Here is a 14,844-nt window from a genome sequence, read left to right on the forward strand (position 1 = left end):
GACCGAGAGAAACGCAGCCTGGAGTTTGAAAACCACAGACGTTTAACGGTATGTACACTTTTAAATGTTTAATATTTAACAAGAGTGGACTTCTCTTCGACGTGGTTTATTTTGACAACTCGAAGAGGAAGAATACACGTCAGGTATCTGTCGGCTCGCTAATATTCCAGTTAAGCTAAAAAAAAAAAAAAGCATTGTCTTGAACACAGTTTTCACTGATCATGAAAACAATCACTAAAGCACCAAGGTTACATACAGGAACACAAAGTTTGCGATTCTTTAAACTGCATGCCTGAAATCTAGCAAGCGGGTGCTTTCCAGTGTGAGCTTTCTGCAGGTTTCCTCCCACAGTCTCTATGTTGAGGGTGAACTGTGGTGTGCAAGTGACTGTGGCTGCTCATCTGTCTCAAGATGTCCTTTGAAGAAGTCTTCAGAGGAAATGATGTCAACTTCTGGGTCTACCTCATTTTTAAACTCTGATTTATATTTATTTTCAAACTACAAAATTACATTTCATACTGTGAAATCTAAGTAACACAACTTCAGTTAACTTCACCCTATGGAATTCGACAACATAAGAGCCTCTGTCATGTTTGGAGTCATCTGACCCTGCAGAGCCCTTCTATAGTGAATCTGTTCAATAATACTAGTATTAGTTTTTGTTTTTAAATGGTGTCTGATAACTTATTTTACAGAGCATGTGAAAACACGATATAAAGCTCCGAATGAATCAGTTTGTAGTTGTTGAATCTGACATCTTGATGCAGTCTGTTCCTGTACATAATATATCAATGATGCAAACATACTGGTTAAAATAAAAGACTTTATTTGCTATGAAATATTTTCTACAAGCTTATGAAGAGCAAGTGTACAATTGTATTAGCAGAAGTTGAACACACTGAAATAAGACAGTATACATTGGATACATATTACATGACAGGATGTGACATTTGAAAATCCATGGTACCTATCCCACTGAAGTAAAATGTACTTTTCATTGTGAACTTGACTGATATTTGATTACATTCAATATATATCTTTCATGAAACACTTTCCGTTATTTGCTTTGAATGTCACAAATTCCTAAGAAAAGAAGCTTTCTTCAAGTCATCAAATCAATCTGGATTTTGTATCAACACATGGTGGTGGTCTTCAAAGCAGCTGTAGAGCTTCAGAGTCACTCCCCATTGTAGCTTTTCATGTCTCTTCTTATGATGTCATTCACTGAAAGACATTGACAACAGAGGTAAATCATCCTCGAATCAAATAAGCCAGGATGGATGGTGTTTGTGTGTGGAGTTTGCATGTTTTCCTTGGTTGTGTGTGGGTTTAGTTTGAGCCTCCACAGTGGGATTGTCTCTTTGTGCTTTAATTTATTAAAAGCAGTTATGTTTGAGTTAAGCAACTCAAACAAAACTTTACTACATTTAAAGCCCCATTTTGGAAAGAAACTAATAAATAAAGCAAAAATCTTATGGCAGGCACAAAAGAAAAATATTTGTTAAAAAATATACTGTTTTCTAAAAAGGAACTCCTCTACACAAAGCAGAAGCTGCTTTTACACCATCACACTGTGCACCTGTTTGACTGGAGATGTTGGGCAAAACAATGACATTACTACCAGCAGGAGTCGCCATAACCAATTGTAGGTGTTTCCTTGTCCTGCTATAAATTCAGGGATAAACGTGGCAGTAAATGAAAGAGAAAGGAGCAAAGGACTAAAGGTCATCTACCAGACCAAAACCTGAGATGCTGAGGTTTGTGGTCGGCACTTTGAAGCTCTCAGTGAAAAGGAAAAACAAGAAAATGTTTATGATGACTTTTTTAACAGAGGTTCAGTGGCATATTTGTTAAGCCATGATTTTGGATTAGCACTGTTTCTTTGAAAATTTAATTTCAAGGACAACAGTAAAGACAACAACGGAGAGAGAGAAACAATTCAGCAGTTTCGGTGAATTTGTTTTTTGGCAGTCACCAGTCTTAACTTCATATAGACGAGGAGCTTTGAAACTTTACAATAATCTTTTTTTTTTTTTTTCAAGTATCATTTACAAGAGAGAAAAGAGACATTTTCTTCCACTGACTCTATGCAGGTGCTGCTTCTCAAATTTAATGCAAGTTGTAATTGATTTTCTTATGAACTTAGATCAAGCATGATCAAGCATGAGCAGCTTTAGCGTGAGTGTGAGAGCGAAAAAAAGAGTGAGAGTAAAAGCGAAAATGAAAAATGGCTAAATAGAAAACCACAAGGTGGGATTTGCATGCATACATCTGCAGTGTGTTTGTAAGCATTGCACGCTGGACCACAAGCACTCGTCTTCCAGGTTTTAGTATTGCACTGCCATGTAACACTGTGCTATTGTTTCATGTTATTTTTCCCTTTTGAGCAACACAGTGTGCATCCATTTTATAACTTTGTAAGACTAAAAAAAATTTCATTACAGCAATGAAGGAAGAATAATTGGCATTTTAAACATTTCAGAAATGTCATTTTTTCCAGTTGTGCACCTTAAATGGATCTATGTAAGATATTTTCACATCCAGACAGAATGACTTTCTGAAATTTGTTTTCAGCAACAGTAGATAGTAGTTCTACCTGATGTAGATTAAAGAGGCATTTTGAAACTGACTGCTGATAAACCCCTTTTTACCACACTTCCAGTAATTACAGACTTAACTGGGAGTCCTCCTTCTGTAAATTCTATGACAAATGGAAAGGATAAAGGAGGCTTTCTGTGATTTAAAACAATCAGGTTGTTCAGAAGAGCTTCTTAGAGAACAATTTATATTAAAGATACAGTCTTCTCAATTGCATACCTTTTGATAAAGTACAATTGCCGAAGAAGACACACGGTAATGTATAAATCTTTTAAGACAATTTCCACGAGAACAGAGCCAAGTTTTTCCCCCTGTTTTCTATTTCTAAATTGCACTTAGAATACAAATAAGTCAAACCTGATAACCTGCTCTGATGTTTCACAATTTAAGTAAACACAAACAATTTAAAATGTCATAGGAACTATGTGCGTCTCAACAGGTTGCGAGTATGCTGAACCTTGTTTTCTTTCTCATCTGGCTCTACGTCACATGGCCATGATTGGATTGGTTGTGGAGGTAATATTTAGTGCATACAGTTACCTCTTATAGCACTTTAGAAATAAAAGCTGTAATAAAGATTCAACTACTTTTGTGCTCCTATTCAGGAGCGCAACAATCATTTATACCAAACATTGAACTCACCATCCTCCAGGTAGGCATAGCTGAGGTTCTCCTGTTTGACAGTGATCCTCTCTGGAGGATGTTTCTCGTGGAGTCCTCTGGCGGAGCTGATCTGGTTCAGAGGCCGCCCACTCTGCTCAGCCTGGCCCTCCGTCTTCCCTTGGGACTGGCCTTGAATACATCTTGAAGGTGGTGACTTTCCCAGTGGATGGACTGTCTGCACATACCCCAGATGTCTCGACACCAAGTAAGTGTCAAATGAATCTTCAACCTCTGGACCTTTGCCAGGTTCAGCCAGAGGCATCTTAGCGCTTACACACTGGCCAAAGGTGGATGTGTGGGAACCAATCGGGGGTCCATCGAGGTGGGAAGTACTGCAGTTGTTGTAGCGCTGGTTGGGGCTATGGTACAACACAGGGCTGTTGATCAGAGTGCCTGCTCTGGACTGGTAATACACCAGCTGCTCATCCAGCGAAGCAGAGCTTATGGCGTGAGCTCGGGGGTCCACAGCAGTTAGATGGTACGGCGACACATTCAAAGCTTCGAAGTTGTCCTGGCTGTGGTGTTCGTACAGGGACTTGATGGACATGTCAGACAGAGCTCGGTTCTCCGAGAAGCCATAGGAATTGAACTGATAGTCGTCCAGTGGCTCTGCTTTAATGGCTGAAAGTAAAAACAAACATCATTGGAGATTTACATGCTCTCAGTATCTCTGTCAACTGGGTACATACAAATTAACAAGAGTCTGTCACCTACATTTCAGTGAACCTTATTGCTCAATTGGTAGCATGAAATGTGGGAATGGAAACATATGACTGATTAACTGTCAGTGTATTCCAGATTCACCTTCGTCATTTAGAGTGTAAGCAAGAGAACATTTACAGACAAACTGGATAATACTGGGCTTTACATGGACCACCTGTCCTGAGGGTTGCCACAACAAGTTAGCACCAGAAATTGATTTTACTCCATGATCCTGCCACAGCTGGGATTTGCACCCACTTCAAGGTAAATACATATCCCATAATGCACCGCTGGGGAAGACAGTGTGAATGGTCTCCCTTGAGCTGCAACAGCAGATTGTGGTGTTTGTTTGAATGGGCGAATACGTTATGCTCAATATAAAACTCGGTGGAATTTAGGGGCAGTGGGATTTGAATCCACCCATGAAATCGTCAGCACAACCCTGCCCCTAAAAATATGTTCTTCTTTTAATCTGAAGTAGTAGTAATATTCTTAATTTTCTGTCATGCTGTGACATTTTGAAGTATACTGGCATTTGAGTTGTCAGTATCACATGTGGGTGTTGGAAAATTGGATTTCTTGCCATTTATGTGCCCTGTTCCCCATCTGAAGTTTGCTGCTAACATCACTTAGTTTCACCAGTTTGGAGGTGGATTTCTTCAGCAGAAGAACAATGTGCAAGAAGGTGCAACCGCAAACTCCATCTGCACGTTTTCCAGGTCAATATTTTGTAGGTGCAACATCTAATTTATAAGACTGTTGCAAGTTCCTGTAATCTTCAGCTCGATCACAGACGAGTTACTAAGCACACACATTTGTGTATGCATATTCTCCTTTGTCTGGATAGGAGGCGAGTCAGTGCAGACTGAATCAACTTTCAGTTTACACTGAGACACACATTTGTTACTTTTGATTAGTAACAGCAATTTTAAGGTTGTTTTTACATGCATTTCCGTCCTCATTCAGCGCCAGAGCCGAGATAACAAAGGTTTTGAAACACTGACAGATAAAAGATTTCACCACCAACCCTATGATGAGAAATTCTCTCGTTTCTCACACATAAAGCAGTTTGTCCTGTAATGACTGTGCTGTGACACGAACAGAAACGTACCTATCAAAGGGGTGTAGGTGAAGTGCTGAGGCTGGCTGCGCTTCTTTTTTCCATTGATGACGTAGAAGTTGACTTTCACCGGTTGGCGAATGGTCCTGTATTTATACGGAGGGACTTCAATAAACAGCATATTCTAGTGACAAAAACAAACAAAGAAACAAACAAAAAAAATCAAATATCTTGGTGTATTTGAAGCGAGAGAGAAAAGGGGGAAAAAAAAACAAAATAATTAAGGACATGACATGCATCAAGCGTGAGCTTTGTGTTTTGCCTTTCCATTTTAATTACATGATTAATGGCATTTAATAGAATCAGCCAAACATAAATGTAAGGTAAACATGTTCATCAACATAAATATTCAGAGATGAGCTTACAGATTGAGTTTTGTCTCTGTCCACTGTAGCTTCCACCTCCCAGATTTGCTGCCCATCTGAAAGCAAGAAAAAAATCATGAATGTTTGAATGGAGGATATTGGAACTATGTTTCAATGAAATACAGACTTATTTTGGCAATTTTTCGCATAGATGTGGAAAAAAGACAGTTGAGCTGTAAAGGAATGTGGTATTCATTCGGTAGCTGACTTAGTGAAACAAATCTGACACTGTTTGATGATGGCTAAATCCTGGTATTAGTCCCATTTACATGCTACACATCATGAACTTCATCTGAACTTCATTTAAACCTAATTTAAACCGTTTACATATTAATTCTTAAATGGATTTTTATTTCTGTTCTGTTCTATAGTATTTTACTGTATTTCAAACACATCCTCTTCACAGCTACATTTTTCCCGATGTCTGTGCACATTGTCATTCGTCCAGATCGGGTATACCTCAAAGCAGTTGGATCATCTCAGCAGTACTTGGACACTTGTCAGTTCATGCTGTTCCTTTGACTGGCCTGGCGTTGAGATGTTTTACAAATACATGCCAGCTGCTCTTCTCTGTGCCTATACTTCATGTTAAGCTTTAAGATAAGTATATCAGACACTTTTCAAAGCTCAACAGCCTCAAAAAGAGGATAGTTTGATAGCCATAAATGGACTTCCCTGCTTATAGTTCATTATTTGAGCACATTCGTTAGCAGAACATGAAAAACACCGTTTTTTTTTTGTTTTTTTTTACGTGATGTTTCTGTTTTCAACCCACGCAGTGAAAAAAAAAAAAAGAAAAAGAAAAGAAGGCCTCTGCTCTGGGTCTGAATCTCTATCAGTCTGCCTAACCACATCCTGTTGCATAAAACTCCACAGCGAACAGCAGGGAGGTTTCTACATGCAGTCTACTGAACTCATCCTGTCATCGAACCAGATAACCCAACAATTCTGTGTGGGCAGAGGGAGCAGCAAGAAAGGGAGAATTTTCCATTTAGAAACAAATAGAAGTTACAGCCACAAAAACAAAACCTGATGGTTTGCTTTGTCAAAGTAGGGGCTGGAGGAAGCGGTGCGTCACTGAAAGTTTCCTGGGTGATATGCAAATGGTCTAAAAATACATATGCTACATGCGTAGGTGAACACACTCATACAGGATATTTGCAGCACTTATATAGAATTATTAGTCATTTTTAGAAGGATTAGATTCTAAATATACACACAGAACAAACACAGGTGAAGAATTGTTGTTCAGCTTAAACACACTATACAATACATAAATGGATTATTTCCACATTTGTGACCATATATACACATTAAAAGACCTAATTTCCCAGTTTTTTTTTTTTTTTTTTTTTTTTTTAATGAGTCTTACTTTGCGTCTTCTCTGAGAATATCACTTTGGAGTCTGATGTGAAATTCTGCCCTGTCAGGACCATTTGTTGACCACCAAGTACAGAGCACTGGTCCAGGTTCTGCCTCTCGACTGCAGGGAGTTCCTGAGCCGAGCGCTGAGCTGAGGAAGCATGAAGACACTGCTTAATCAGTCATTATCATTTCAGACACTTGCAAGATGTACATCAAAGATGTAAAGAAAGGATTTCTCACAGCATTCAATCGGGTTAGAAGCTGCCTGAAGCGACACCAGCTGGCCTCCGGGCTGAGGGATGTGGACACGAAACACCAAGCGCACGCGCGTGTTTTTCCGTCCAATGTCCGTCTCACCGTTCCTTAGTTCGATGTCGGCATTTCTCAGCTTCAAAATCCCCACGCAGTCAATCCTGTGCAACGCAAAAGAAGATGTAACAACTGGAGCGGTGTTGTCCAGGTTGGAGAAGAGGATTTAGTGTCAGAAGCTTGAAGGTTCGATCAGCGCGCTGTGGAAATATGTAAAGTTAAGGCTGACTATAAATGCAGAGAAGGAATTTCCCTGATAGAAATAAATACAATATGCTTTCATCTCACTTTCGTGCATGTTTGTTTCGATTCTTAAAGAATACTCCTCCATGTGTAAGTCATTTAAAGTTTATTTTAATTTGTCGACGGAATTGAATCGAACAAATATGAAACACACCTTCTTCCCTTTGGATTTTTATGGTTCATTATTCATCTAATTCATTGTACCCTTTGCTACCAACTCCTTGGCAAACAGGATGTGATGCATTCTGTGTTTCTGCCAGGAGCAACACCTTGTTAAGAGTGCATAAAAATGAAAACTTTGTGGTCGCTGCCATCTTCAGTCAAACACTCACGCATTTAAACAAACGAAAAAAGAAACTCTGGGTTCTATAGTTCTTTGTGAAAACCACCCAGTGGTGTTCGCAGAACACCGAATAAACCCTGGGTCCCAGGCTTGTGGTGGTATGTTGGCACATATCATGATTTTTAATCACTGTAAGTGAGACGTTTTTGATGAATGTCTCTTGGTTTTACTTACACAACTCTCATGTGGTTCTTTGGTTCCAGAGGGATCTCCAACACCTTGGTGCCGCTGATCATCCTCTCAATGCTGTGTGTTGTGACGGTCTTCCCTGTGATGCGGTGGACCTGGTAGAAAGCATGAGGCTTCAGGAGCCTCTCGTCAGCCGTCCCAATGAAGACCTGGAGCCCCAGTGGCGCTGTGCCTTGGTACCCACAGAGCTGGTGAGGGAAATAAAGACACTGTTTATTCAACATTTGGGCACTACATTCTGCATATTGCAATCTATTGGGAAGACGTTAAGGGAGAAGAGATCAGTCTCTCTTTCTGTTATTTACATATAACTAATCACACCTGAATCTCTGGGTGACCTCCGTTGGGTGTTTTGACTGCTCCTCTGCTGCCTTCAGTTTCATAGTGCGCTCTATGGTGGGATCTTGGCTGCTGCTGGATCAGTAGCTCGTACTGGGCTGACTGACTGGGTAACGGCCACTCTAAAAGAGGAAGTGGAGCCACAGCGAGGCCACTGGAGAGAGAAGGGAATCAAAGAAAACATTTTTCAAAAATGGAAACAGGCAACTGTGTGTCGGAATTAAGTGGTATACTGTACTATTAAAAATTTTTTAACCAATCAGAGCAAATAGCCACCTGAAGGTCTGTGCAGAATGAAGAACTGAATTGGCCGGAGGCCACACAGCTGGAATCATGTAGAATGTCTCGGGTTTAACCTCAGCAGCAGCCCTAACCATCCTCTCCTGCTCGGCGATCCAGGCGTTTCCTTCATTGTACACACAGTCCTGTGTCTGGGCTTGCATGTGAGCCCCTCTCGCTACTGCAGAAGGCACAATTCTGGTCAGATCGGAGCTCAGGCTGCTCAACACCTCCTCCAGGCCGGGGTTTGAGGCCTGAGCCTGTTGCTGAAACGTGGTCTGTGGCTGGTACTGGTCAAGGTAGTACGAGCCTTGATGCTCGTGAGGTGACGGGATGGGGCTGGGGCTGCGGGAGCGCTGCTTGACGGGAGTGGCCCCCTGACATGACTGGGCCTGGTCGAGGGAGCGCTTCCCACACGGTGAGGCTGAGCGGGAACGCTGGTGAGGAAGTGGAGAGGCGGCTCGTTGGTGTTGTGGCTGGAGATACGTCTCGTCTGTGATGCTGTTTCGGGGAGAGGCTCCCGGTGAGGAGTGCACAGAAGAAGTGTGTATGGCCTGCAGGCCTGGGCAAAGGTCCAAGGCAGTCAAGCCTACGCCGCAGCCTGCTCCGTTAGACGGGGAGGCGCAAGGTGACGCCAGCGGAGAGTACGTCTCCACCGGCCAGCCTGTGGAAGAGTTACTGCTGGCAGGACTGACGCAGTCCCTGTAGGCCCCGAGAGCTTTGGAACCAGGGCTGGACTCGATCGTCTGAGAGCTGAGAGAGTCACCCGACGGCGTGATCTCAATCCTGGGGCTGGGAGCAGGGATGTTGCTTGCTCTTGATGTCAGCAGCCGTGAATCAAACGCAGCGCCTGGCAGGGTCTCTGTGGTGTGGCTGTGAGAGGTCACATCTTGGCCAGAAGGTGGCTGACTGGAGGTGGCGCTGTAAGCAGTGTGAGGGTCGACCACCACCAGGGGAGGCTGGCGGTCAGCCTGAAGGATGGCACCTGGGTCATCTGTAACCACAAAAAAACATTCATTAAACAGTTTTACTCCAGATTGTCTTAACTTACACCCCCTTTTCAGACGATTGTTTGCTTGAAGTTTCATTCAGGTGAACTTTGCCATGAGCGTTCACTTTGTCTGTAATCTTTTATAATCGTTCAGAGGTTTCAGCCTGCCAACGTATTGGTTGCTGCTTTGAATCTGCTCATTATCTGATCTACTTTCAGCCACGAGGCGCCGGCTTGCCCAAGTCACCCACAAACTTCTCAGTTAATCAATGCCTTTGCTTCAAGGTCAAGTCTCCATCTTTTCTCTGTTTCTTTCGCATTGCTTATCACAGATTTTCACTTCTGTGTGTTATCGTTCAAACCACCAATTCTAAAATCAGTTAGACTACATAGATAGTAATAATAATAATTAAAAAAAATGTATAAATTGCTTAATCCTCATAAATGAACTGCTGAACTGATTTTTGTATGAAAAGGTAAAAGTATGGATATTAAAGTTAGTCTTGGCCTTAACAGGAAAAAGTTCTCAGAAATATAAATGGCCAAACACAGAAAGCCCTATCTTGATTATTGTTACCAATGAAACTATTTTAACTACATTAAACTGTGCACAGCAATATATTTAAGTAGAAATACCCATCAAGTGACCACATCTGATAATTTCCATATTTCCCTTCTTCGCGAAAGCATGAAAGTTGTTAAAGTCTCTCTCTTTTTTAAATAACATCCAGTAACAAATGTATCCAGTTTTTACTGTCTACATTAAATCATTGTGGTGTTTTAGTAAAATTTGTACATTTTCCACAAGATTTGGTCATTTATTGCATTCTTTAAAAAGATCGTTCGAGAACAACCCTTGGTGAAAAAAAACAGATTTCAAAAAGAACTCAAGAAAGTTTTCATAACAATAAAGGAAGTGTCTGACTGAAGCCCACTTCACTGAAAAGGTGCTTACAGTAGTGATTACAGATGTGTGTAACAGTAGTTGGCAGCGCAGGTCTCAGTTTATGAAATACAATTTTTTAAAGTCTGATTATGTCACACAGAATTAAACTTCCATAGGCAGCAGTAATTTAAATGAAAGATAAATTGAAACACACCTTCATCCTGGCCAGCAGGAAAATCCTCTCCAGGTGGATTATATAGAAACAGGTCAGAAAAATCCAGCTCCTCCTGGTTAATGTCTTGACCCAGACTTCCAGATGACATCTTGAGATCTTGAGGACTTCTCTTGTCCAACTGTGTCCTTTGCAGTTCTTCCCAGTCAATCAGTAAACTGTAGTTAATGAAGCTGGTTGATGAACCTTAGACAGAGGTTTTGTCAAAGGCGTTTTCAAGCATCAGCAGCTGCTCAAATAAACCCTCCAACAAACAGCGACAAACAACAGACGCTTCCTGTCACCCCCGCTGAGAATGAAAGGTGTGTGTGTGTGTGTGTGTGTGTGTGTGTGTGTGTGTGTGTGTGTGTGTGTGTGTGTGTGTGTGTGTGTGTGTGTGTGTGTGTGTGTCGTAGCTCTTCCTGCGCGCGCTCAGCAGCCTGATTATTACACGATAAACGAAAGATTAGACTGATATCAAAAGATGGCGAGTAACGAAGTATTTGTACTCCGTGAAATGTATTTATTTATTTATTTATTTATTTATTTATTTATTTTTGATTTCATGTTGAACTCCATGAATTTACTTTCCCCGACTCTCTAAATCACATCTTTATGATTCAGTGAAGTGAAAGCATCAACTCTACGATAAAAGAATAAAAAAAATGAAATTCATGGTGTGTTATGCTTGAGTTTATAAAATAGTTGATAATCTAACTGTTCACTAGTTTTAAAGTTAGTGCAGTCCTCACGTTTTTACAAACGTCACCGTCACTGTACCAAACTGGCTACAACAGCGCCATCTACCGGCTCAATCCTATACTGCAACACCAAGTTGGAATTAAACACTGAAATTGTTGAAAGCAAATAATGTTTTATTAGGAATACAAACAGCATTTATCTAATATTGCGTTGGATAAATAACTGTAAGAAAGAAACGGGTTCCACCATCATGTTGTTCATTTTCACACTGTAGAGTGTCTGAAAACACAACTGCCATCACCACAAAAAGAAGAAAAAGACACCTTAAAATGGGCTTTGATGACATTTATTTTTTATTCTTCCGTTTTGTACCTCGGTACTTTTCAGAGAGACACTACCTTTTTACTTACTACTGAAATTAAAGTGTAATTTTTGAAATGTATCTCTGTACTTTTACTTCTGTGGTAAAAAAGATATTTTTTCACTTCTTGTTTACATTATATGACATAGCAACAAATAAAACGACAACCACGGCATATATTTGGTGAGCCAAGGTGAAATTTAAATACATTTTGTCTTATACACTTTTTGATTCATAAACTTATACAGCAGTCTGCAGTGAAGTACATAGAAAATAGGAAAATCAAATTAATTCAATGTTTTAACGCAATTTTACTTCAAATAAATCTAATTTTAGAAGTTCAATACGGTAAATACAAATGTTCGCATGCAGCTTTTGACCACTAAGTGGCAGCATTGCACAATAACTCCGAGGCACTTATGGGACGTTGTTTATATATATATATATATATATATATATGTATATATATATATATATATATATATATATATATATATAAAGGCCCATCTTCAAAGGAAACAAAACTGGGCTTGTAGTTGCTCAATTCCTGCTGTGATTATGAGACTCTTGCATAGCTTTTGTTATGGTAATGAACTCTGCTGCTGTTTGAAAATGCAATTAAGGAAAGCCATGTTGAATGTGTTTCTCCAAATGTTCACATGGGTGATGTACACAATGAAATCATTTACACAAGATTTCTGATTCCATTATACAGAATAGAAGCATTTACGATATTATTGCTCAGTGGTGTTTTACCAAGAGGTCCTTATTTGTTTTTCAATGGGGGGCTGTGTGACCTTATTCCTAGACAGAGCCTCCATGAGTTTACCATCTGCTCATGAGGTCAACTTTTATTCCTTCCAAGAACTGTGTGCTGTCTTGGAAGTGAAATGGAGGTGGACTTGTTTTTTTTACTTTTTTCTTGCATCATTCAAGTGCAGCTGGGACTCTGAGATCTTTTCAAGAAAAACTAGCAACCACTATGATATTTATAATACTATGTTAAGGACAGCAAACAACACTGATATCTATCACAGCAGTTCATCCCCTGTGTTTCACAATTTACTTATAGAAGTACATAACGATATTAAGAAGTTACTTTTACTTGAAAACAAATCAGTGGAGTTCAAATGTTGCAGCAGGAAGGAAACCTGTTCTCCACCATTTGCCACGTCCACAGTGTAATTTGCAAGCCTTTATGGTAGTGAGTCCTGTGAAAAAGAGTTCGTGCAAACAAACATTTTTTTCTTTGTCTGCATGGCTCTGTGAGTTATTTTCTAAAAAAAAAAAAAAAAAAAAGAGGAGCAGGTTCATTCAAATTGTCCCCATAACAATGACAGTCCCTAAAGCTGAACTTTATCACTTGCACAGTGAAGTTTGACTCATTGAGGAAACCCCCTTACAAATCACAGCTGAAAATATCTGTCAGGCCAAAAAAGCAAAGGAAAAAAAAACTTTTAACAGCTGGAATCAACTTAATTCTCACAGCTCGAAGTTGTTTTGCCTCCATTGTTTCACTTGAATGCTGAGGGATGTCCGGCCTGACTGTTATTGAGCAGAGGCATTTTAGCTTTTTATGCTTCACATGTTGAAGTCATTTGAGGTCGCATGGCGATCATGTGAGAGCTGTGTGGGTTACATAAAGTGACCCAGTATCTCACTGCCAGGGACTGAATGTCACAACAACAAGGATAAGAAGATCTGTGGCCAGCATCTCCGCAGAGCAGAGCGTATGTTGTCCTTCAGGCTGGACTGGTGAAACATCTACTGCAGTTGCATCATTTACAGAAGTCAGTGTAAAAAAAAAAATGCAACAATGTAAGTTTTGAAATAAAAGCATAGACGTAGGGAAACTTGGTGGATTGGTGGTTACTGGAAGTGTTCTGTGTGGTTCTCAACGTGTCACCATGGTAACTGAAAGTGGTCCAGCCTCTTCTCACCGCCGTCGTCATGCATGTGGGTGTGTTAACTCGTGGCGCGTGATTGACTGCTGCGTTGGCCCCATGATGGACTGAAGGTCTCACCAGGATTTGCCCTGACTTTAACAGTTATAGCGATACCACTGGATTAATGCATTTCACATATCCAGAGCACTTTCTCTGCAGAAATGACTCCTCTTAGCCATACTGCACAATGCAATATAGATTATCAAGTTGTGAGCAGATCCATCGTGTGTCATTTTACCTGGTTGCGATGAAGCAAGTTGTCATTCAGTGCCAACCAATAACCTCATAAAATGTTTATGGAAATTTCTTTCTTTGGGAATGTAAGAATTGTATTTCTGCATAACTAAAATAACTAGTTTTAACTACCACTCAGTGAGGGTCCATGTGAGAATGGGTCTTAAGTAGATGGCAAATTTTCAGCATTGGGAGCCTTTGTCATACTTTTCATTCTGATTATAGTATCATGATGTTTAAGCTCCTCACCTCGTGACATATTTTCTTTACACAAGAAGGCCTGTTAACTCACTGCAACAGCAGACTGAGTTATTGTGTGAAATGATTGTGAGATTAAAGGATTGAGCCAGAAAATGTTTGCACTGACATTGATCCTTCTGATTGTGAACCAATTTTATGCAAGTTACACACGTGTGCAATAAGGTGAGGTCAATAATAACATTTCACAGTTGTGACAATGATTTTTTTTGGGGGAAAAAGAAATAAACAGCTGGTTCTATAACTCAGTGGTTAGAGCCCTGGTCTTGTAAACCAGGGGTTGTGAATACAATCCTCACTGGGGCCTGCGACACCAACTGGGTACTAAATAACAGATGTGCATCCAGCTGCAGATTTTCTAGTCATGATATGTGCTTACAAAAATGTCTCCTCCTCTGCAGTGCTTAAAATTTGATATAAGAATGCTAAACCGTGTATATGCAGCAGTAATGCAGCATAATTGGTAAAACCTAGAGAGAAACAATGATCGACATGTTCTTAACATTCATTATTGGGACTATTGGCTGTCAGCTGTTCCAAATCTCTCAAATGCATAAAATTAACCCCCAGAGTTTTGCATCTGTTGTGATACAGTGGCAGTTTAGATTCCTTAACCAGCTTCCATATCAACAGAGGTCGTTGGCTCATTCAGGAGCAGTTGATGTGTGGTGAAGGTGGTGATCGACACTTTTCCTGAAACTTTATAAATCTTCTCTGGCTTGGTGAGAAGGGAAACAAGA

General features: G+C 40.3%; 1 protein-coding gene across 1 annotated transcript; it reads right to left on the reverse strand.

Moving 5' to 3' along the window:
- Positions 1–803: 803 nt before the first annotated feature.
- LOC115389208 (nuclear factor of activated T-cells, cytoplasmic 2-like) lies at positions 804–10,909 on the reverse strand. The gene is made up of 10 exons (XM_030092676.1): positions 10,607–10,909; positions 8,513–9,509; positions 8,219–8,390; positions 7,883–8,085; positions 7,054–7,226; positions 6,821–6,961; positions 5,449–5,504; positions 5,075–5,207; positions 3,241–3,882; positions 804–1,224 (listed from the first exon to the last, which is right to left on the reverse strand). The coding sequence occupies exons 1-10, from the start codon at positions 10,713–10,715 to the stop codon at positions 1,178–1,180; spliced, it is 2,673 nt and encodes an 890-aa protein (XP_029948536.1). The 5' UTR covers positions 10,716–10,909; the 3' UTR covers positions 804–1,177.
- Positions 10,910–14,844: the final 3,935 nt, after the last annotated feature.

The sequence above is a fragment of the Salarias fasciatus genome, chromosome 5, assembly GCF_902148845.1.
Source record: "Salarias fasciatus chromosome 5, fSalaFa1.1, whole genome shotgun sequence".
NCBI classification, from domain to species: domain Eukaryota; kingdom Metazoa; phylum Chordata; class Actinopteri; order Blenniiformes; family Blenniidae; genus Salarias; species Salarias fasciatus.

Excerpts from the sequence above, each read along its gene's own strand:
- LOC115389208 (XM_030092676.1), bottom strand. The coding sequence starts at position 10,715 with ATGTCATCTGGAAGTCTGGGTCAAGACATTAACCAGGAGGAGCTGGAT. Across the intron at positions 7,227-7,882 it reads AAGAACCACATGAGAGTTGT|GATTGACTGCGTGGGGATTT; the intron begins GTAAGTAAAACC and ends TGCGTTGCACAG. Across the intron at positions 5,505-6,820 it reads ATTCTCAGAGAAGACGCAAA|ATGGGCAGCAAATCTGGGAG; the intron begins GTAAGACTCATT and ends TCTTGCTTTCAG.